At 36.7% G+C, this 22,427-nt stretch overlaps 8 protein-coding genes across 8 annotated transcripts; 4 read left to right on the plus strand and 4 right to left on the minus strand. All coding sequences in view use genetic code 12, as the record gives it.

The window, feature by feature from the left end:
- Positions 1-493: 493 nt before the first annotated feature.
- On the plus strand, positions 494-1,771 carry SPAPADRAFT_59199 (uncharacterized protein; the record flags this gene model as incomplete). The annotated part of the gene is made up of 1 exon (XM_007373361.1): positions 494-1,771. A coding segment is annotated over one exon (505 nt), but the record flags the coding sequence as incomplete, so codon positions are not given.
- A 1,477-nt stretch (positions 1,772-3,248) lies between these two features.
- On the minus strand, positions 3,249-5,176 carry SPAPADRAFT_70097 (glycoside hydrolase family 76 protein; the record flags this gene model as incomplete). Its single annotated transcript, XM_007373362.1, has 2 exons — positions 3,249-3,695; positions 3,744-5,176. 2 exons carry the CDS (start codon positions 4,941-4,943, stop codon positions 3,477-3,479), a joined length of 1,419 nt encoding a protein of 472 aa, XP_007373424.1.
- Positions 5,177-6,775: 1,599 nt separating this feature from the next.
- On the minus strand, positions 6,776-8,932 carry CDC45 (DNA replication initiation factor; the record flags this gene model as incomplete). Its single annotated transcript, XM_007373363.1, has 1 exon — positions 6,776-8,932. The coding sequence occupies one exon, from the start codon at positions 8,930-8,932 to the stop codon at positions 6,776-6,778; it is 2,157 nt and encodes a 718-aa protein (XP_007373425.1).
- Positions 8,933-9,363: 431 nt separating this feature from the next.
- HGT14 (Hgt14p) lies at positions 9,364-12,326 on the plus strand (the record flags this gene model as incomplete). The annotated part of the gene is made up of 2 exons (XM_007373364.1): positions 9,364-9,968; positions 10,120-12,326. One exon carries the CDS (start codon positions 10,405-10,407, stop codon positions 12,136-12,138), a length of 1,734 nt encoding a protein of 577 aa, XP_007373426.1.
- A 569-nt stretch (positions 12,327-12,895) lies between these two features.
- Positions 12,896-13,449, plus strand: SPAPADRAFT_59202 (uncharacterized protein; the record flags this gene model as incomplete). The annotated part of the gene is made up of 1 exon (XM_007373365.1): positions 12,896-13,449. One exon carries the CDS (start codon positions 13,011-13,013, stop codon positions 13,179-13,181), a length of 171 nt encoding a protein of 56 aa, XP_007373427.1.
- Positions 13,450-13,860: 411 nt separating this feature from the next.
- On the plus strand, positions 13,861-15,900 carry SPAPADRAFT_147975 (uncharacterized protein; the record flags this gene model as incomplete). The annotated part of the gene is made up of 1 exon (XM_007373366.1): positions 13,861-15,900. The coding sequence occupies one exon, from the start codon at positions 13,861-13,863 to the stop codon at positions 15,898-15,900; it is 2,040 nt and encodes a 679-aa protein (XP_007373428.1).
- A 301-nt stretch (positions 15,901-16,201) lies between these two features.
- On the minus strand, positions 16,202-17,730 carry SPAPADRAFT_59206 (uncharacterized protein; the record flags this gene model as incomplete). Its single annotated transcript, XM_007373367.1, has 1 exon — positions 16,202-17,730. The coding sequence occupies one exon, from the start codon at positions 17,661-17,663 to the stop codon at positions 16,242-16,244; it is 1,422 nt and encodes a 473-aa protein (XP_007373429.1).
- Positions 17,731-18,708: 978 nt separating this feature from the next.
- Positions 18,709-19,898, minus strand: SPAPADRAFT_59207 (CREG family protein; the record flags this gene model as incomplete). Its single annotated transcript, XM_007373368.1, has 1 exon — positions 18,709-19,898. One exon carries the CDS (start codon positions 19,859-19,861, stop codon positions 19,181-19,183), a length of 681 nt encoding a protein of 226 aa, XP_007373430.1.
- Positions 19,899-22,427: the final 2,529 nt, after the last annotated feature.

Consider the following 22,427-nt stretch of genomic DNA (forward strand, 5'->3'; position numbering starts at 1 on the left):
GCCGCGAAGCTACCATCTGCTGGATTATGGCTGAACGCCTCTAAGTCAGAATCCATGCTAGAAAGCGATGATTTTTGCCCTGCACATTCTAGTTGGATACGAATAAGGCTCTTTTGAGTCGCTGGACCATAGCAGGCTGGCAATGGTGCGCTTAACGGAAAGGTTTTGTGTGCTTGCCGGCGGATAGCAATGTCATGATGCGCGGGGATAAATCCTTTGCATACGACTTACATGTACAACGGAGTATTGTAAGCAGTAGAGTAGCCTTGTTGTTACGATCTGCTGAGATTAAGCTTCAGTTGTCCGATTTGTGTTTTACACATCTAGGTTATAGTTGGCGGGAGCTGACTAGAATGTAGATGTAGAGAGATGAAGGCGGGTAAGATTGAGTGAGCGTTTTTTTGGTGGTAGTGGTGATGAAGTGTTGTGTTAAGAGAGAATAGTTTTTCGGCATAAAAGTTTGCAGAGTTCTTTGCGAAATTAACCTGGGGGGTAGTATGTACTCCAGTAGCGTTTTATTTTGATCAAAATGAAGTACGACCTTACGATTTTGCTGACATATTATGGCGTTTTAAATGATTTTAAAAAAATAGAAAAGGATTTTAATATTGATTTTACAGAACAATATATTTCAGATTTATTTAGGAATGGATGTGGTCAAAATTTTGAGTTCGCTAAATATATACATGAAAAATATAATTTTAATTCTCATTCTGTTTTTTATTCTTATTTAAATAACGGAAAATTTTCTGAAACATTAAATTATAAATATAATGTTTTGTTTCATACTAAATATCCTGATAAGTTAATTGAATATGAAAAATTACATAATATATTGAGCTTTTATTTTACTTTAAATTATGATGAGATTAATTTTAAAAAATTGAAATTAGATAAAAGATTTGTACCTACTCAACATTATATTAATTTGGGTTATCCTGATTATTATAATAAAAACATTACAGAATATTGTGATGGCGAAAATAATTCAATGGATTTTATACCAGATCGTTTTTTTTATGTATATCCATTAAATTATTATAGTGATTATAATCCATTAAAGGATTTAGATCATAATATACATAATATTGACTGTGAAAATTTATATAATTTTTTGACAGATAGAGAATACTATGGGATAAGTTTTGATAAGTTTGAGGTTAATGATATATTGCATAACACACTTTTGGCTATATATTGTTTTAAGAATAACATGCATATTGATTATTGCATATCAAGATTTATTAATGTTCATCCATCATTAGCTGCAGAATTATATATTAAACATCAACCATTTCTTAGATGTCATTTCACTCCATTTAATGAAAATGTTTTCTATAAATATATATATATTGACGAACGTTTGAAATATTTATTTATATATTATTCTTTTCATTATCATTATTCTTTTAGATATTTACGTTCTTATAATTTCGAATTTTTAGAATATAATTGTTTACAAGCTTCTAAGTTAACTAAGTATAGAAATAAATTTGAAAAATTGTCTGAAAAACTTCAAATTAAAAAAGTTTTTGATATAGATAAACATGAATTCTTAGATCGTCATATTGAACAGTGATTTTACGATTATATATCCAAAATTATTTCACCAGGCTGCATATCTATAGGAATCAACCACTATTATTACTTGGCTTATACTATTGGAAATTGTTGATTAATAATGGTTAATAGTTTATAATGTTTGTGATTAGATATTTATGTAAGATTAGCTAATGAATATATATTGTTATTAGAACTAAAGTTCTCAAATTCAATAAAATCTTCGATCATTGAAGAATTGCATTAAACAGCGCGCTATTTTTTATCTTTCCTCTTAATATGGGAAGTAATACAATTGTTCTTAACCTCGTCATAAATAACATTCATCACCTCGCCAGTGCAAAAGGAACTATGTTGAGAGATTTAAACTATCTACCCGAACCTTCTCTTTCTTAGTGCAACCTTGTTTCAACAAGTTCTCCAAAAATTCTTGCTCTTACACTTTTGAATGTTTTTTCTCAACTTTTTCTCTCTCCTTTATCTGTCACATCTATTTTAAACCCAAAATATTGCTTCTTATAAGTATATACGAGTTCATCTAATTGGAATCCTGACCTTAAGTGATTGATTTCGTCATATATAGCAGGAGCTAGTTTACAGCTCATTCCAAAAGTAATATTCGTGTTTATATCGTTTTGACGGAAATTTAATGAAGATTACAATATTACCCCGACTGTCTCTTATTCAAAATAATATCAAAATACCATCTTTGAGATAACTTAGCGGAATAGAAATTTTCTTTCACTAACACGCCTTCAGCATAAGCTTCTTGTATAATGATAATCCGTATAGTTTATTTATCCACTTTTGAAAAATTCACCCTATATACCTCCTTATATTTGATTTTTTTGTTCTAAAAGTATCTCCAACATTGTCTTGATATTAAAAAGGGCTAATAACCTTATGTGCTGTTTATGAATAGCTTGTTGATCTTCCATATATGTTCTTGTGTTATAAATGTAAAATTGATATTTTGTATTGTTAAATTTCGTTACCTAGTTATTCTAATATTTTATATTTTAATCTATGTGGTAAAACAGATACTATTCTACAATATACATCTTGATTATGCACAATCATAACCTTACAATATTATATTGGGAGTCTATCTGGAGTTTACACTCTTTCAAATTGATTAAAGAATAGAAACGTTTTTTTAAACTAAAAGCTACCGCCCTCTTTTTAAATCCATTATGAATCTTCTACTATGAGGATTTTCAAAGTTTGCGGCTAATCTGTCAAATAAAAAGCTTCACGTCGTGATCTGGAGTCTTAGATCCATAATTGCGATATTACAATATATAATGAACCTGAAAGAGATGAGTCACTTTCATATAGTCATGCGTCCATTATCGAGTCTACAATAATTAGTTCTGTCACAGAACCTCCATTCACCAAGTTTACTCCAGGGATTTGCACTTATAGTGTGTTTTCAGCAAATCTGTATCATATAAAATGCATACACGCATAAGGTAAACTGTGAACATATATACAGAATCAGTCTCCCTGATAAGTTCATTTAATATTAGCCGGTTGAAATGGAGTATACATATGGTAACTATTTTATTTAGGTTACTTTTAATTTATCAATCGCTCTCTTTTATCAACTTCACACAGAAAAATACAAACCTCCTTGAGAAAAGTCGTGCAAATACCAAACCTTAAAATAGAAGTTCAAACAAATATCCATGGGGAAAATCTTGGTTTGCTACCTTTCTCCATTATGCTATGTATGCTATATACTACCAATAAAAAAAAATAAGATATGAGATGAATATGCAAACATGCCCATTTCATAATGAATTATAATAATTAAACAAGATTTATACTGTTGAAGTCCCCAATTCTATGTGGAATAGATGTGCATCACAACTCGTTAATTCATGTAATTCCAAAAGCAAATCTATTAATTTCGATTATAATAACTGCAACAAGAAAGGAACAAATTTAATTAAGGACAGAGTGGAAAGATGAGACTCAGAATTCTTTTTAATTATCAATGCTGTACTAGTAGGATCTTTTCGCAGAAGCGATGTCGAACTACTTGTTTTAGATGATGTTTTAGAACTTGTGGTTGATGATGTTTTGGAAGTTGTGGTCTTTAAAGTGGTTTTCGAAACGGTCTTTGAAGTAGTCTTGGAAATGGTTTTTGAAGTTGTTGTTTGCAGTTTACTAAAATCAACTTTATGTTTTATTGGATCTGGCTCTTTAACAATCAAAGACATAATTGTTTCTAAAGCTGAAACTTGTTCCCCTAATCCATAAACTCCATCCCATTTTCCCTTAGACCAATCCATTCCACAAGAGATTCCATCAGAACCTCCTGAACAGGAAGCTGCCGCTCCTGCAGCAGACTTTTTCAAATAGGGCATGATCTTGGACCTCGTTTCAGGCATAACTAAAGAAGTCAATACAAGACCTCGTGCAAATAATGACCGGAAAGACCGTTGATCATTGTTGCAATTATCTTTATCAACACATGTTGTTTCCTGCATGATCTTGTTGTGGAAGAAGAAACTAAGTGATGCATCCAATATTTCCTTTGTTCTATTTTTCCATACTTCGTCTTCGGTGATGTTGTACATGTATGCACTTCCTGATAAAACAATTCCATAGTTATAGGACCATCTCAAAACAGTGATCTTTCTGCAATCATCTTCAATTTCTGCACCATCGAAAAGCCAGAAATTTCCCTTGGTATCCTCGCCAAGGAAACCAACATCATCCATCCATTTCCATACCTTGTTGGCAATGTCAAAGTAAGTTCTGTTTCCAGTTATTCTGGCCAATCGAGCGGCAATGTGGAAAAGGCTACCATTGGAAATTGTATTTTTGTAATTGTACCCGTTGTTCCATTTATAAATTTGCCATCTTAATCCTCCTCCACAATGTTTGGTATCCCATCTACCGTTCATACTGTTGAATAAATTTTCAGTTAATTTTAACCAGGTATGACCTTTTGGATTAGTGAAGTTTCTTTCAACAGCTTCCAAGAGTGCCATTCCCCAAACACCTTGATCATCATTACCTTCGGTTTTTGTTTGGTTCAATGGGACGAAATCGAAATGATCTCCAACCTGCAGATACATTCCATCAAAAATATCTTTCTTCAATGTTTCATTCTTTGGATCACAGAATTTGTAGTAGTCAAGAAGTCCACCAAAAGTTTGGCCTGAATTCCACCAGTAATTTGGTGGTATGAACATTCCGATTACTCCTCCGTACTTGAATCCATCATAGTAGTTCCAAGCACCATCTGCAGCTAATTTTGCCGCGTGACAGATACTATCATGGGAATTGATGTCCAAATCATAGGCGGAAATAAGCAATGGTGTGAATAGTGTGAGAATAACAGTGATTATATGTGAGTGTTGTACCATCATGGCTTACACTATTTCTATTAATTGAGTAGATATTTTATAAGTATATAGCAACGGCTAGGAACAAATTAAAAAAAGGGGGGGGAAATTGAGCCCTTATTTATCCTTGCTTTATATCATAGTTGTCATTTTGAGGGAGCAATTTTGTAAAATACATTTCTATTAGTTTGAAATCGGGCTTTGCCAGCCTAAGTTAGCCAAGTGTAATTATTCTATGTTACCGATTGTTGGGTGATGAAATAAGAGTAAGATAAATCGCTGACGCATACAGAAAAATATTCTTAAATTATACTAAGCCATTTTTTTCTTGGCAGCGGGGGGTGTATGTATGTTTAGATTTAGCACTACTGTTGACACTCAAGATTTCTAGTAACATAAACCATTTACAATTTGGAGTTTGCTAAGTAGCAATTAAACCTGATGATTATTACCTTGTCAGAACCATCCGGAGCTTGATGATATGTATGAGAGAGGTTATTTTTATCGTTAATGTGAAGATAGAAAAGGGGAGAGATCTGTAACCATCTTGGCATGACACTCCCTAAAAATAGGTATCTAGAGCACTGGAATTCGTATTGCATCAAGGGATACTATGTTGATATTTGCTGACAAGCAAACATCCGATGCCAGCTTAAGGTTTAACTTTAACTTTATTTCTTTTTCTTTTTGTTTGTTAACGCAACCAAATTTTTTGTTTGTGTTGACAGGTTATAAAAATAGCAAAGTGCGAAGTGGAACTTCTAATTTTATCGTTGAAATGACAAAAGTCATCCGCCTGGTTTCCCACGTTTCAAATGTCATTTATCATTTTGATGCCATGAGGACGTTTAATTAAGATGATTCAGTTTGATAGGACCGTGAATGTAAACCTGGCAATCAATTACGATCGTACCGAAGGTGCCGAGAACTAAACTAGACAAGGAAAACCAAACTGTATTCCTAAATCAATGTGTATATTTTTCGTTGTATACTTTTTTTATGTTGATAAAAATAGTATCCTAATACCCTCCCACCCCCTCTTTGTTACTCTGGTCTGATCATTCATCCCTTTAAATTAATATGGTACGTTCGGAATATTTTTCGCAGTTGCACATGTTGAGTGATATGACATTAAACTTTCGAGGCGATTTACAACGCTTTTTTTTTCCTAAAAAATATGTGACGTCATGATTGTTAAATGGGCAATCTTTGCAGAAGTTTGCGAGATATTATATTTTCCGAAGCAGAAGTTCCGATCTATACCCGGACTACATCAAATTGTTATATGACAATGTGAGAATCATTACAAAACTGTGGAGAAGTTTATTTTTGCTGTCACTACATTGACGCTAAATGTTTCTACTGAACAAAAAAAAAAGTCAGAGAAGTGATTCGATGAATTTGAAAGTTCGTATGACTTCGATTACCATTAAGTATATGAGCAAGACATACGATTTCTTAATTACATGCATCGTATAGCCCACATGTTAAAGTCTGCCAACTCAATTTAGTATCTAAAAAAAACATTTTGTAATGACCAATGCATCTCCATGCAAGGTACATGGCAAGCGACATGTACGACAAAGTGTTTTTCTGTAATACATGTTGCTGGCTTTCCAAGTCTATAAAATAAACAGTAGGTGATATTTTCTTGGTAGTCACTTGCGAATCATTTGTTTTTTTTTTTGCAACCATAAATTATTATGCATGTGCTTTGTCTTATCTTTACATGATACTGCATTACCTTTCATTATTACAATGGAAATCAGAGTCAAGAAAATGATACTGAAAAACTTTTTTTTGCAGGAAAAATTATGCTATTAATACAACATCTATACAATTACATGCTATTCTTACTATATTAATCCACTCAAGGTAAGTCTTTCCAAGAATGGCGACAAGTCATCTTTTCTAATTTCAATAACCGAGCTATCAAAGCTGTCAATTCTAATCTTTGCCCCTGAGGTATTGGAAAGTTGTTGGAAAGCTACACTAAAGGTGTTGAGTCTGGTCATCTGGGTTTCTCCATTCTCATCTCTTGCTTGTTCCTGGGCTAATTTAGCCCTGGTTGCATTATTCATCCCTCGAGGATATTTCGGAGCGATCCCCATTACTAAGTAACTGTCACTATCAACATCCAAACTAGCAAGGATTAAAGGTTTCAAAGTATGGCTTTCATTGGTGAAATCCAATTCAGTTAAATTTTCTGCAACCCATGATCCAAGTTTTGAAAGCATTAATGGATTGTTGAATATATGCAAATCGGGAATTGAACCATCATTCAAGACACAAAATCGGTATAACTTAAGGTTTTTAATTAACTTCCGTTCAAGAAGAGACATTCCAGTTCTGAAAATAACTTGTTGGATTTGCTTAGCATGTTCAAGACCTTGGAAAAGAAGTTCAAATCCTTTAGGTTTTTTGAATGATGTTTTTTGAGTAGTGGCTCCAATTTGGAGAGTATTTCCCATATTTAATGCGTCCCAGGCTGACCAGAAATTGTTGACCCATACTTTTTCTTTCTTTTGGAGTTGTTTTTCAATTCGTTCTTCTTCATCGTGAGCTTCTTCTTCCTCTTCTGCATCTGGATCTTGTTCGTTTTCATTGGCTTGTGTATCCATCCCATTGGAGGTTAGGAACCTCTTATCAAGCTCAAGCAATGCTGTCAATGCTTCAACGCATTCCATGGCTGATAATTGCCCTGTAAAACCAAAAGTTCGAATAAACCCTTGTCTGACAATACCTTCAAGCCCATACAATGGAAGATAATGATGAAAGATTCCTGGTAATTGTCGCTTAACTCGAGAGTCCATGTACATCCACTTTTGTTGCGCTACCGCTAATGATACTCCCATTTTGGCAAACATTTTATGTAATTTCTTCTTTCCATCCTCAGTCCATAAATTTAATTTGGAATTAACTTGACTTGAATAAAAGAAGGAATCATACAAGGTCCAATGTCGTAGTAAGAAAAGGTGATAATCTTTTTCTATGCTAAGTGAAGTTGAATCAGCAGTCTTGGTGGAGCCACTTACTGAAGCTGGTTCATTGGAAGGGTTGATTCTGAGGACTTCATCTCTAAGCAAGGGATGCAACTTGTCGTAAAGTTCGGGAAATTGATTGTCTAATGATGATGTACCAATAATGGAGAGCCATAAATTTTCAAGACTTGTTTCTCCAATCGCTGATAATAATGCATAGATGGTTATTGAGTTTGCGGTGATGATAGCGGTACCTTGGTTGTAGTATTGTTGGATCTTATCTTGATTCTCTGATTTTTCTCGCTTGCGTTGCTTTTTGATCTTTTTCATTTTAATTTCCTGTAATTTTCGTTTGCGTGATACTGTATCATCAGAATCTTGTGAATTTATAATAAGCTCTTCATCGGATTGTTCATCCACGTCGGTATCTCCTTCAAATTCATCATCATCTTCATCAGTCATATCCAGTTCAGATTCTTCTTCATCTTCTTCTTCACCTTGTAATTGATCCATCAAATTAGTATAAGCAAGCTTTTCAGTTTTTAGGTTTGCATCAATGAAACCATCATCAAAACAAACAATCATGGCTGATCCGAATAAATTGTCTAAATTCCACGGCCTATGCCCGTCCATAACGTATATCTTCCTCTTCATGGGAATTGCAGTATCTTTTTTTAAATCAAGATCTAAATCATTGGTGACTTGTTCTTGTCTCTCTTCTACAAACTCTTCTGGGTTCAATTCAAAGAACCCTTCCAAGTCTAGCATTGCACCACATCCAATAAGGAAAATATTGCTGACATCGCTATCCAACTTGGCATAATGTGACTTCAAGTCAGAGTATCCCACTACTGGTATCAATTGGTACTGAATCAATTCCTTTCTGAGGACAAGGCTGAGAATCTTGGCGGCACATAACGAATCTATGTCCAAACAAGAAACAAAAATCACGAGCTTGCAAGTGGAATGAGAAAGTGACGTCCTTTTGATTTCTTGGAAGGCTCGTGAGTATTGAGGTGGGTTGATGTACATTATTCAAGTTCTTTCCTCCCCCTTCTTGAAATGCTATCGTCTATGTATGGTGGTCTATCAAAGTCAATCTAAAATTTGATGTGTTTACAAAAAAAAATATACTTAACGCGTACAAATGTCAAAGTCGCCCAAAAAAAAAACGATGTGTGAAATTTACCAATTTACACGCGTTAGAAAATCCGTCATGTGATGAGTAGTCAGATGACTTATTTGCACGTGCATATAGATCTGTGCCACAAACCATGCCATTTTTTCAAAAAAATTACGGGCGTGTGGCGTAGTTGGTAGCGCGTTTGCCTTGCAAGCAAAAGGTCACTGGTTCGATTCCTGTCTCGTCCATAATTTTTTTGTTTTTGTTGATTTTAACAGGTTGGCTATAACAGGGGATTAAAGAATCCAATAATTCATGCTAGTTTTTGGCATAATTTTTGTTTGTAGTATTGTTGAGATTATGTGCTACTTAATACACCAGTTTTTCATTTCTCTTTTTTGGATGTGTCACGGTTTTGCAGACATTCTCCAAAAATATATGAGATTAAGTGTGCATAGAAATATCCATGCCTAATTAGAAGTTATACTGTATTTCGGTCCGGAAATAAACAAAAATCCTATAAAAAGTCGGCAACAATTATTTAGTACATATCGCTAATAATTACCTATCTGCTTTAGACATCCCCCAACTATTCTACAATCAGCTGATAGGCTAAGATATATTGTTAGAGCTAACAAATGACCAAGTGGGAAACAATGTATCCGCATCTCTATCAACACCTTACCCCTCCTTTTTGCTAACCCTGCAGTCAAATACGAAAACTCTAAATTGACACATAGCAACAATAAACCCAACCAGCCACCGCATAATATCGTAAACACGGCTAAAGCAATAACAATAGCGGTGTTCGTTAGAATGTGCCCCAGAAATAGAAGTAAAATCGAAAGGGGGAGGATTGGGGGAATGCAGTGGGGTTCGTGGGGGATTCTTATATTGCTTTGCCACTAGGAAACATGTCTGTTAACTATGGGAACTCCCCCAAAATTGGTGGATCCCCCACGGCAAGATTATATGTGAATGGGGGATATTGGGGGAATTGCCTGGAGTGGGGGATCCACCAATTTAGTACTGCGCGCCTAACAAAATTTCTTTTCCTACTGCAAAAGCGGTAGTTTTCCTGGTGGGGGCACTACCCAATTGGTATTGTTCCCCGATGGATCTGTGACAAAATCGAAAAGAAATATTCTCAACCTGGTGGAGAACAATGACGAACATTTTATTAATTTTGGAGTAAATTTTCCGAAGTGGTGTTTCGAGTATGGCTAGTCGGAGGATCAGGATAATTTAAAAAAAATAAGTTATTGTTATTTGTATCTGGGGTACGGGGTGCCGATTGCAATATAAATAGATAAAGATCTGCTAGTGGTTTACGTTTGGTTTTGGTTTTTTTTTTTGCATACATCATCACAAAGCAACTATAATGAGTAGTGACAAAGGTTCACCTTCAGTACTGTTAAGAGAACATGATTCTATCATGACCACCACATCAGCTAATTCCGAACAACCACGCAAGAGTTGGTTCAGGTTCAAAAACCTTTTCGAAAAGATCGAAGACAGACCAACCCCTCCTCAAGTTTACAACTATAGAGTTTATATGACTGCATTGATGGCTTCTGCCGCTGCCATTATCATCGGGTATGATGGTGGGTTCATCGGTGGTACTGTTGCCCTTGACTCTTTCCAAGAAGAGTTTGGTTTGGACAATTCTCCACATTCCAAGTACATTATTTCCAACGTTATTTCAGTTTTCCATGCCGGTTGTTTCTTTGGGGCTTTGTTCAGTTACCCATTCTCATTTTACTTGGGTAGACGTATTCCTTTGATTATTGCTGCCGCCTTGATCACCATCGGTTCTGGTATCATGTTGGCTGCCAGTAGTAGTGTTGGGTTGGCTCCAATTTACGTTGGAAGAGTTCTTGCCGGTATTTCCGTTGGGTTTTCTACCAATTTAACTGTGGTTTACATCAGTGAAGTCGCACCACCTGCAATCAGAGGTCAATTAACCAGTAGTTATGAAATCGGTTGGAGAGTTGGTGATTTAGTCGGGTTCTGGATTAACTATGCCGTTGATTCTCACATCCCTCTGAGCAAGAAACAATGGTTTATTCCCTTTGCTATTCAAATGATTCCAAGTGGGTTGTTCTTACTCGGAAGTATCTTTATGAAGGAATCTCCTAGATGGTTATTCCAAGTTGGCAGATATGATGAAGCCATCAAGAACTTGACCTGGTTCAGACAATTACCAGAAGATGACGAATATATTATCTATGAAGTTAACCAAGTTAAAGAATCCATTGAATTACAAAAGCAAAAGGTCGGATTGGGTATCATGGACCCATTCTTTGAAGTGTTTTTCCACAACAAAAAAGTGCTTTACAGATTGCTCATCACCGCTCTGTTATTCCTTTTCCAAAATTTCTTGGGTATTCAATCCATCAACTACTATTCTCCAATTTTGTTCCAAGGTTTAGGTGTCAAGGGTACTAATGCTGCCTTATTCTCCACTGGTATGTTTGGGGTTGTCAAATTCGTGTGTACCTTCATTTATATTATTTTTGTTGTTGACACTATTGGTCGTCGTAAAGCTTTCATGGCTTCTGCCGCTGTCTGCTCCATTTGTTTCTGGTATATTGGAGCCTATCTTTGTGTCAATGATCCTACCCAGCCTGGTGTCAGCCCTGGTCCAGGAGGTAAAGGTGCTGTGGCCATGATGTATATCTGGATTGCCTCCTTTATTTTGGCCTGGTCTGGAGGTCCATTCGTCGTTGGTGGTGAAGTATTTGACCAAAACATCCGTTCGTTTGTGCAAGCCATCAATGCTGCTATTTCATGGGTACCAATTTTCATCATGTCGAGATTCACTAATAATATGATTGCTGCTATGAAGTTTGGGATTTACTTTTTCTTTGCTAGTTTGGCCTTACTTGCTGTTCCATTCGTATACTTCTTCCTTCCTGAAACCAGAGGTATTGCTTTGGAAGACATGGACAGATTGTTTGACCGTGAATTACCAGCTAGAAATGCCCATTCAATTGTGCTTAACAGGGTTAGACATGAAACCGACGAAGCATTCCATGACAAGGGCTTATTTAAGGCTGATATGACCAAGCCTAATGCTCAAAATGTTGAAGACATAAACAAGGATATTGTATAAATAGGAGTATATAGACACGGAGACCTGGTTGTTTCCTAATTGAAGATTTAAATTAAGACTGTTATTGTGTTGTAGGATTTAAAAGTTATGTTTCCCAATTAAGGGTTTTTTACTATTATTAGAAAGTCATATAGAAGTCCCATTTATCGGAGCTCGGATCGCGCAATTTGCAAGCCACGAAGTCGAGTGGCTGCTTTCATTGTCTATGGATTAGTCAGGTAATTTCTAATCTAGGAAAATGCAACGGATGTGGCTTCCCTGTTGAATGACTAGCTGCTGGGTCTCATGTTATTGTTTTTGCGATTACTCATCCAATATAGACAATAACTGTGGAACTATAAGCGCAAATTACACCGTTGTATATGTGACACAAAACCAAAGTAGGAAAGGGCGCAAACAATAGTGCTTAGAAATCAGAAACTGGGACCAAAAAAAAAAATAGCATAGTACCAGTGCTTGAACAGTATACTGTTTGATATCACATAGTTTTTCTATTCACCACTGTTTGAGTATAACTCTTACATGTGTGTATCTAAGTGTACCAAAAGTAAATAGCTGACCGGTCGAAGAAATCTTGAAATCCAAGATCTCATATCTACAGTTGGCCAAGCAGATCCCAGTTACGAAATTATTTTTTTTTTGTGTCATTAGTCATCCTTGTGATCAAATAAACACCCCCGTTCTCCACTTTTAACGAGCCATGTGTATGTGAAGTAATAATCCAGAAACATCTAAAATTTTCTATACTTGTATCATTACTAATTCTGGTATCTCTGAGGGGTCTATAAAAAGGGGATAGTATTCCCTAGAGTCTGTGACAGTACTATATTAAATTACTATCAATTAATTATCAACTTAGATATCATTTAATAATGACTGCCTCTTTAAAAAAGACTGATTCTGCCAACGTGTCAATAATTTCCACCCAATCGTCAATTAGCTCAATAAAATCCAAGACAAAGAGTATAATCGGAAAGTTCAAGGGGAAAAGAAAGGAATCGACCCATTTGGGAACTATCGTTGAATACTTGGCCATCAGGTAAAGAAGATGCGAATTTACTTTGGCTAGATTTAGAGAGAACCCCCTGATCGTCAATGCAAGCTGCTGCTTCCTTGCGTGGGTTCTTTGCTTCTAAGCCACGTCAAAGAAAGGCGTGGAAGATGCAGAATCATGGATTCAGTGACGACCTAAAGTTTTAGATCCACTACTGGATAGTTGGTATTTGCCTATGTTTTAATAGCTTTGTTTGTAATGTTAATAATGTATAAGCCTTAACGCGTTAAATACAAAATTTTCGCGCCTTCGGTGTTAAAAAAAAAAACTGTAGGGAATTCTCAAGTGATCGGTTGTATTTTTTTTCTATCCGTCACTAACCACTTTCGTCACAGTTTACATACGCCTCTGGGCTCTGCATGGCAGTAACTAGACGAATCACCTGGACAGCCTCGCGTGACAGGCTTGTTCCTGCCTCCACACGATCCCATTTTAGCCGCAAACTTGATTCCAAAAAAAATATTAGCTGATTCGGTGCCGACGTTGCCGTAATTGAAGCAAGGAAAAAAAAATAATTGACCCGTAACTGAGGTATTTTATTGCCGGAAGGAAGAAGGAGATCATGTCTATTATTAAACCCATGAAATTCTACCCATTTTGACCTGTCAACCAAAGACAAGCTTTTTTTTTTAGTTCATATCACAATAATGTCTTTTGATCAACCCCAGATGCCGGAATTGCTCCTGCCCCAACACAGCATTGATCCGGAAAAGTTTCTAATCGATGACTTGCATAACAGCAACATATATTTGGATCCCCAGGATATCCTGGACGACAGTGATGAACAAGAACCACCATCGCCATACCATCCAGATGAAGATGACCATACCCCGTTATCACGACAGATGTCGGGCATGTCCACCACCGAAGCCGCCTCCATAGTGGGTGGTAAATCCATCGAGACCGTATACAAGGAGCAACATCAAGCGGATGCAAGCCACCCCATAGCCAACAACATGAAAGCCAGTTCAGAACAAAGGTTTAAAGCGCTGGATTCGACTTTTGAAGATGACAATATTAAAAAGTATGATACATCGCAAAAAGTGTTTTCCTTCTCGCTCCCACTTGGTGGATTGTCTAATCTAACTACAAGCTTATTCAAACCATTCCAGAGCTTAAAGTTGGATTTGCACAATGACGAAAGGGCAAACTTGGAGCGAGAGATTGAATTGAAGTTGGCCCGACAGCAGAGTATAAGCACGGTTGATGAAGCTAAATATTTTCGTGATTTCAAGGGGACCGATCGTGGCCGGTTCCGGGCAGTTAAGCTGTCACTTACCAATAATTTGAATGAGATCCTTCCTGATTTCATCAAACGTGAGGAGCAAGAACCGTGGGAAAGCATATATGATCGTATCGAGGGAAATATTGTCATCATGGGTGGATACAGAGGTAGTATTTTGCGGGATGCCAAGACCAAAAAACGATTATGGATCCCGCTCAAGGCTGGATTCAACCTACGCAAGATTGATTTGCTATTAGGTCCCAACAAATCCGATGAATTGGAAGCGGAGAAGAAGATATACCCTGATGGAATGTTGACAAATATTGGACCAATTGACATTTCCAAGAAATTAATCAAGAAGTTACAAGCAAATCCCAAAGTCAACCTCAAAGAGTTTGGTTATGATTGGCGTTTAGGTGGAGATTACGTGTCCAAGAAACTAGAAGAGTTTCTTCAAAAGATCTACGATGAAACAGGGAAACCCACACTTGTCATTGCCCATTCAATGGGAGGACTAATGGTAACGGGTACTGTACAAAGAAACCCCAAACTATTCCGATCGGTGATATACGTTGGCTCTCCTAGTGAATGTTTGAATATCCTTGGTCCTATCCGATTTGGGGATTCAGTTATGTTTTCTGATAAGATCCTCACCTACGAAACCAATTTCATGATGCGATCAAGCTTTATTTTCTTGCCATTATCAGGAAATGTTTTCTACAATAAAGAAACCAAAGAGCCCTACAATATAGATTACTTCAACGCCGACAATTGGGTCGAGTACAATTTAAACCCCCTTGTTGCCAAATCACGGAAAATCGCCGAAGAAATGGGAAGTATGAAACGAACTTCCTCCAATGACTCCTCGCTTTTCTTCCCGGCCATTAACCAGATTGGAATACGACTCAATAGAATGTATCGATCCAAAACCACTTCAACATTTCTCCATACTGGAGAACTAAACTCCACGCCCATTGCAATATCACACTCTCAATCCACGGAAAACACCGTCAAGTATTCCTTCACATTCTCGGAGGCGTACGAGTATCTCAAGCGAACCCTAGCTGAGACCAAAGAATACCTTCTTTCGCTTGATTATCGACCCGAACTAGCAGCAGAATACCCACCCATGGCCATAGTCTATGGGAACTCCATCCCATCTGTGCGTGGGTCGTCCGTACGTAGCCGCCAGGATATAAAGGATGGAAACTACTACGAGTTCTTTTACGGACACGGTGATGGAGTAGTGCATCAGCGCTGGCTTATGCCGGAACGCAAGGGGTTTGCCCATTATGATCCAGCTACAGGTGAGGGAGAAATCGTGGGCAAGTTTGCTAGTCCTGCAGGGCATGTCAATTTGATGACTGATTTCAAAGCCATGGGACAAGCTCTAGATGCGGTATTTGAGGCGGAAAAGGTGTGGGCAATCAAAAAATTGAGACTGAGGCGAGTGATGAAGGAGGAGTATTTGAATTATGTGTAATTTAGTGTATATATATATATATATATATATTAATAGATCAATAGAAGTTGCATTATTACTAATCTGTAGCCACAATTTGCAGCAATTTTTTTTTTTTCGGAGTGAAGCACCGAAAGATCTCGGAAATTGAGGGGGGGGAAGGTGGGGACAACTTCGGAAATGCGAATAATTCATATATTTAATGCATTTCCGTCGGCTCTTCACTCCCCACTTGTCGGCTCAATAACTTGCAGGTAGAGGTCTAGATCTTGAAGTTAGCTCCGTTTTAGCCCCGCCTGCATGTTTTTACATTAACAACTCAAACATAAATAAATCATATTAACTATATACTATCTAAAGCTTTAAACAGCCAATCTTGGTTGAACAAATCTCTTCTTGTCATGGCCCTTAACATCCTTCTCTGGCAAAACCACGTCATTTTGAGGCAACATGAATTCTTTAAAGTACCCATCAACAGCATTCAAACCATCAGTACTGAACTCGGTAACTAAAGCAACATGGGAATCAGGTCTAGCGACAATAATAGCACCTTTCTTCTTGTCAATACCATAACTTTCATAAGCATCAATATCACCTTCGTGATAAGTATTACCGATACCAGTGTACAATTTCCAGTAGTCACAGCGGCCCTTGTAGTCCTTTGGTCGGGTGAATTGAGGGAAGTCGTAGAATTCTACGTTGTAGCGACATGAACCATGAATGGTGATAATATCAATCACAGAATCGCTGAAGGCATTGACTGGAGTGAATTTCTTAGCGAAATTATCTTTAGAATCAATGAATGGTTGGAACTTGTGTAAGGTTTCCATGTTTTCAGGATGTGTACTGACATCACCAGGGAAGATCAAGACTCGGAAACGACCATCGGAAGCAAGACGGTCAGCAACATGCACTGGTCTAGCATCAGCTTGAGAAATAATGACCTCGCTGTATAATCTTCTACCAATTGGTACCTTAGAAGCTAATGGGTGCATAGTGCATCCATTGTCATCTGGTGCATTGGCACCTTCTTTCTTTACCAACACGGAATCTTCATAATCAACAATAGTTCCAGAGGCAAACTTGTTACCTTCAATGTAAACTTGATGGAATTCGTCCATATCAGCACCATCCAATACATCAGCGTTAGGAATCATGGGTTTGGAACTAAACAATCTCGAAAACTTGTGGTCAAAGGCAATCAAGTCACGAGCTACCTTCAATCTTTCCGATTCGTAAGTGGACAAGATGTCTTGTTTAGCCAACCCTTTACAAACCAAAGCTAACTTGAACCCAAGATTGTATGTATCTTGCATGGAAACATTCATACCTTGACCGGCTTTTGGAGAATGGGTGTGACAAGCATCACCAGCAATGAAAACACGGTTGTGTCTGCTGAAATTTGGGCTGACTCTTTGACCAATTTGATAACCAGTAAACCAATCCAAATCAGTCATTTCAAGAGTGTATGGTTGCAAAATCTCTTGAGCTTGCTTTAAAATAAGCTCGGGAGTGATCTTGGAACGGTCAATTCTACCTTTAGTCTTGGCTTTCTTGTCATCGACATTACCGGAGAATTCTCTCGATTCAGTCTTGGTATTTGGATCACGTTCAACTTCCTTCAATTGGATGTAAAATCTGACCAAGTCATTTTCTCTAGGGATAACCATGACAGAACCAGATTCTTTGGAGTGAATAGCACATCTGCTTCTGATATCGGGGAAATTGGTGATTGGAACCATATCCAAGACCCCCCAAACGAAATCAGTTTGTTCACCTTCCATGTCGATACCCAACTGTTTTCTGACCCAACTGTGAGCACCATCTGCCCCTAAAACATATTTGGCATGAACAACTTCAAAATCTTCAATGTTGATGGAAGCATCGTTTTCAATGTCGGTTTTCAAGTTGGCATAAAACTTGTCTTGATCACCATCAAATTGTCTGTAAAGACCATTTTCAACTTTGGAACCAAACTGTTCTGGATCGGACAAGTCATCGTTCTTGATGTTCTTGATGAGGACTTCCACAGCATAAGCATCTTGTTTGTCGGCTTCTTCTTCGTTGATCTTGATTGAGATTGGCAAGTATGGTCTTTCAACGTCAACTTTCCCCTCAGAGAAGTTTTTGATGGATTCACCAAACCAATGTTCAATATTACCTTGATGAAGAACACATTGAGTGAAACGAGAAATACCAGGAATAGTATCAGGAACTCTAGAGTTTCTCTCCAATTCACCTTTTTCATTAGGACTCCAGAAACACATTTCAATCATGTGGTTAGCGACTTTCCAGGCATTGTCCAAAGTAGTGAAGTCAAAAGCACTTTCGGAAAAGGACTTGAAAATTTCTAAGGAACGACATTGTAAACCATCAGCTTGACCTGAGAAGATTTTGGTGTCTCTCTTGTCGATAATCCTGAAGGGGATACCACATCTGGCTAACCAGGTGGCACACATTAAACCAGCAGGGCCAGCCCCAATGATTAACACGTCGGTATTAGAGTGTTTGATTTTCTTGGCAGTAGTCATAGTTAAATAAATAGGAAGTGGTGATTAGATAGAAAGATAGGTTGAAGAAAATCAGGATTTAAGCAGATATTTATATCTCCTCGGAGCTTTACCCCATCATTATGATGAGAATCTCGGAAAAAGCATCAATTCAATATTGTATGTGTATTCACAACGTCGGTTTGTTCAGAATCGGATTTTCCATGTGGGGTAATTTGATTTCCGCAGTGATAAAAAAAAAAACATGGACATGGAATTTGAACAATACATGTCCGGAAATACCAATAATACCACTTGGAAATAATCACAAAATGTGTCTACTCTAAGCCATTAAGTGCAACATAGTAATTTCAGCGGAGGCGTCGGTATATACTGCATATTCTTGCATATTCCGAAATTAATCTGGGGAAATGGACTTTGGTTAGTTCCTGGTTCATAACATCGATCAAAAAAAAAAACACTCAAATCAAGCAACCTTGTATTTTGAACAATATCAACCACTAGCACACATTCAATAGCTAATGTTTCCCAATTGGTAATATCCGCAATTTTATAAAAATAAACGATACGGCGCAATTTTTTGCGAGTACCTTCTCCACCTTTTGCATTTACTCCGAAAACAACAAAGAGATGCGTTCAGAATAGATACAGGTTTTCTGTCAACCATACATTAAATTTACGGAATTTTGTATATACTTCTTCTAAATTTGGATCGCGGATATACGTTTCTAGTTGCCTCCTATCTCTTTTGTAATCGTTGCGGATATCTCCCAATCGTATCTCATTCCTAATTAGTTATTCTCTTCAATGATTTCCGCGGAATGGTAAAGTTCAGCATTAATTTCTCCAATATATGCCCTATCGCCGAATCCACCAACCATGTAAACCCCATCAACAACTAGCTTAGTCCAGTGAGATTTGTGAGGGGTAACTATATTGTTTGGCAACCATACTGCAGCATCAGGGTGCTTGGCAAGGAAACACCTTTCCAAAGCAACTTTCTTTGGGTCAAACGGATTAGTGAAAGTAATTTTCTGCAATCTACCAGTCAATTGAACTCTAGGTGATCCGGCTGGTGATGCTGGAATACTTCCAGGATACAGTTCGTCAACTTTTTCCGTGTTTGGATGATCCCCCACTCTAATAGTAAAGGAATAATCGGACCCCCTAATTATATTTTGGTTAGTACCGCCAACATCGATTGCTAACCAGTAGGGGTCACCATCAGAATCACAATCAGCATAGTATTCCATGGAAGATACAGGAAGATGTCTTACTGATCCATCCAATTGTTTGATTGTTTTAATGGTATTGATGTTGGTAAGTGACTCCCTGTTCACCAAGGTTCTAGCAACTCTAGCACCTTCGTCAACTGTGGGTATATCTTTCAAAATAACTTGCTCATCTGCAAGAGGAGCACCTAAGGTACCGATTGATAGGACTGATAATGAAAGTAATGATGATAATCTCATGGTTGTTGCACTTATCCGTTATCGGTGATTGTGTAATTGAAGTCTTTGTCTTATTTTTTTTTTTTTTTGAGGGGCACAATTTTTATCTCGGGGATCTAGAACTTTTCACAGTCAGATTCGTGCTACAGAACACCGCAAAAAAAATGCAAAAGTTTAACTATTCATAATTTATGCTAAATCGAAAATCCCTTGGCTTGAAGATTGATTTCATGTAACTGTAATAACGAACTAAGCCAAGATTGAATTGTCACAGAAGTTGAATGATTGGAAAAACTTGTATCTACTTGCTAAGATATATCGCGAAAACTACCCGGGTTGTTTCTTCTATAGAGCTACTTCCTATATTTTCTTTGATTATACCAATCTGGCTAGATATATACTACAAGCAATAAAGAACCATTCTGTTTACTTTGCATTTCCTTTTTTCGATCTTGGTACTTGCTCCCCCCCTTCCCCCCTATTCAATATTTCATCTCATCTTTAAAAATAAAAAATTCAAAGAGTTTTTGCGGTTCTACCTAGTTTAACTTTTCATCACAAAAACTACCTATTAATGTTCAAAAATTAAAAAGAAATGCGCAAACCCGGAATCGAACCGGGGGCCCAACGATGGCAACGTTGGATTTTACCACTAAACCATTTGCGCTCAGGGAAATGCTCCGAGACGGGGAATTGAACCCCGGTCTACCATGCGACAAACGGTAATTCTAGCCACTAAACTATCTCGGACGCTTTTTTTTTGAAATTTTTACCCACTTCAAGCAATAAAACTTTTATCATGTGTCTCTCCCAATAGTTAAGTTTTGAAATTACAAGACCAAAAGATAATTGCAAACTTTATCAACTAGACAATATGGGACTTCAACAAGATACAAGTCCTTACTTTCTTAATATGTGTTATTTAAAGTAAATTCACAGTATATATCTACTCTCCTCCTTTATATTTGTGTTGATATTGTTTGTTGAAGTATTGAAATTTTTCAGTTCTGGAGAAAATAATGTTTTTATCAATTTTAATCCAAAAACTGCAAATTTTTATTGAAATGTGGATTTAGTAAAAAAACTCAATTGCCATATTTTTCATATCAAAGTCATCACCATGATATCATTTTTACATGAATTTAAATGATAATATACTAGAGTTTTCAATTCAAAATGTATTTAATAGTCATGTACGTAATAAAACCCTGACAATTTCTCTACCAAGATGTAGAACACCTCAAGATTGAACTACAAAAATCAACTTATCGATGTAAGAATCAGCCAAAAAAGTACATGTTAACACATTTGCTTGATTCCATAATAGATTATAAGATAGAGATCTCTATAGTAGTTATTGCGAGTCTAAATGAAGATAAACATACTTTCTCTCACACCCCAATGACGGAATTATTGATTTCCACAATTTTGATACAAGTAAATAAAACTTTTATTTTTGTTTTTATACTTATAATTCAGACTCAATATTGACTGTAGAATTATCTGGGAACTATTTCTTCTTACAAATCAGCGTTTCTTAAATTGCCTCCCACTACCTGTAAAACAACTGATAGTTTTTTGTTTACCAGAGTCATGACAATACTGATTCAACATTTGTTGCCTATATTCTCTTTTTTTGATCTAGGTTCAAATGATATTTAACATGTTTTCGTGACGTACACGAAAGAACCAGATGTCCGTTAAGACTTTACAAGTACCTATAATAAATGTGTGTTGAATCTTCCCACAGTCATTATAAGTAGTTATAAAAATTTCACAGTCACTTGGTCCTCATTATTCTTGTACAGCAGGGTGTTTCAAAATGAAGTCCAAGAGGTGTTGATTAGATTCTTTTGTGGCAAACGGAATATGAATATCAATTCAAAAAATCTCAATAGTTCAGTTTCAAAATTCAGAGGCTTAATAAATGGACACATTACTTTAGGAAGCAGATTGGAGTGTAAATATCTCCAATTTAGAATTTGAATAGTGTTTCTCTAGAAGGTAGGATACGGAGCAACACACCACGATTTGCAAACTTAAACGGAATGTGGCTGATGTTTTTCCCCACTAAAAAAACATATTTTGACAAAGCCCCCTCGATAATGGAAAAGGGCAGAATTTATCACTAGTTTCAACCATCCATCAATTCAAAAAAGTTATCGATAGCCTAGATATATCGTTGTTTTAAATCAAGAGTTAACTTTGGTACATCATTTAGAGAGTCTAAGATACTTGTTGCACTCGGAAAAAGGCTTGGTCGAGTTTTTTTGCAGCATTTATCTTCGATTTATCCTGCACATAAACATCACCAATATTTTGAATTTAAAAATCCATCAGTGTTAGGAGTAGTGTACGATATGGCACTGAACTGCAGAGACGAACAGTTCCATTACGGGAATATTTAGCGAAACTAGACCTTATACAAAGTAATTCTTCAATTGAGATATCAACCCTTGCCGATATTTTAATTTGGTATGTCGGTCGTAACTGCAAACTAGCATAATCCTACATAGCTCAATGAGATTGTAATTGTTTACAATACAATATACCAGAGGTCCGCCTTTACTTTTACGACAATTCTTTA

Source organism: Spathaspora passalidarum (genome assembly GCF_000223485.1).
Source record: "Spathaspora passalidarum NRRL Y-27907 unplaced genomic scaffold SPAPAscaffold_2, whole genome shotgun sequence".
NCBI classification, from domain to species: Eukaryota; Fungi; Ascomycota; class Pichiomycetes; order Serinales; family Debaryomycetaceae; genus Spathaspora; species Spathaspora passalidarum.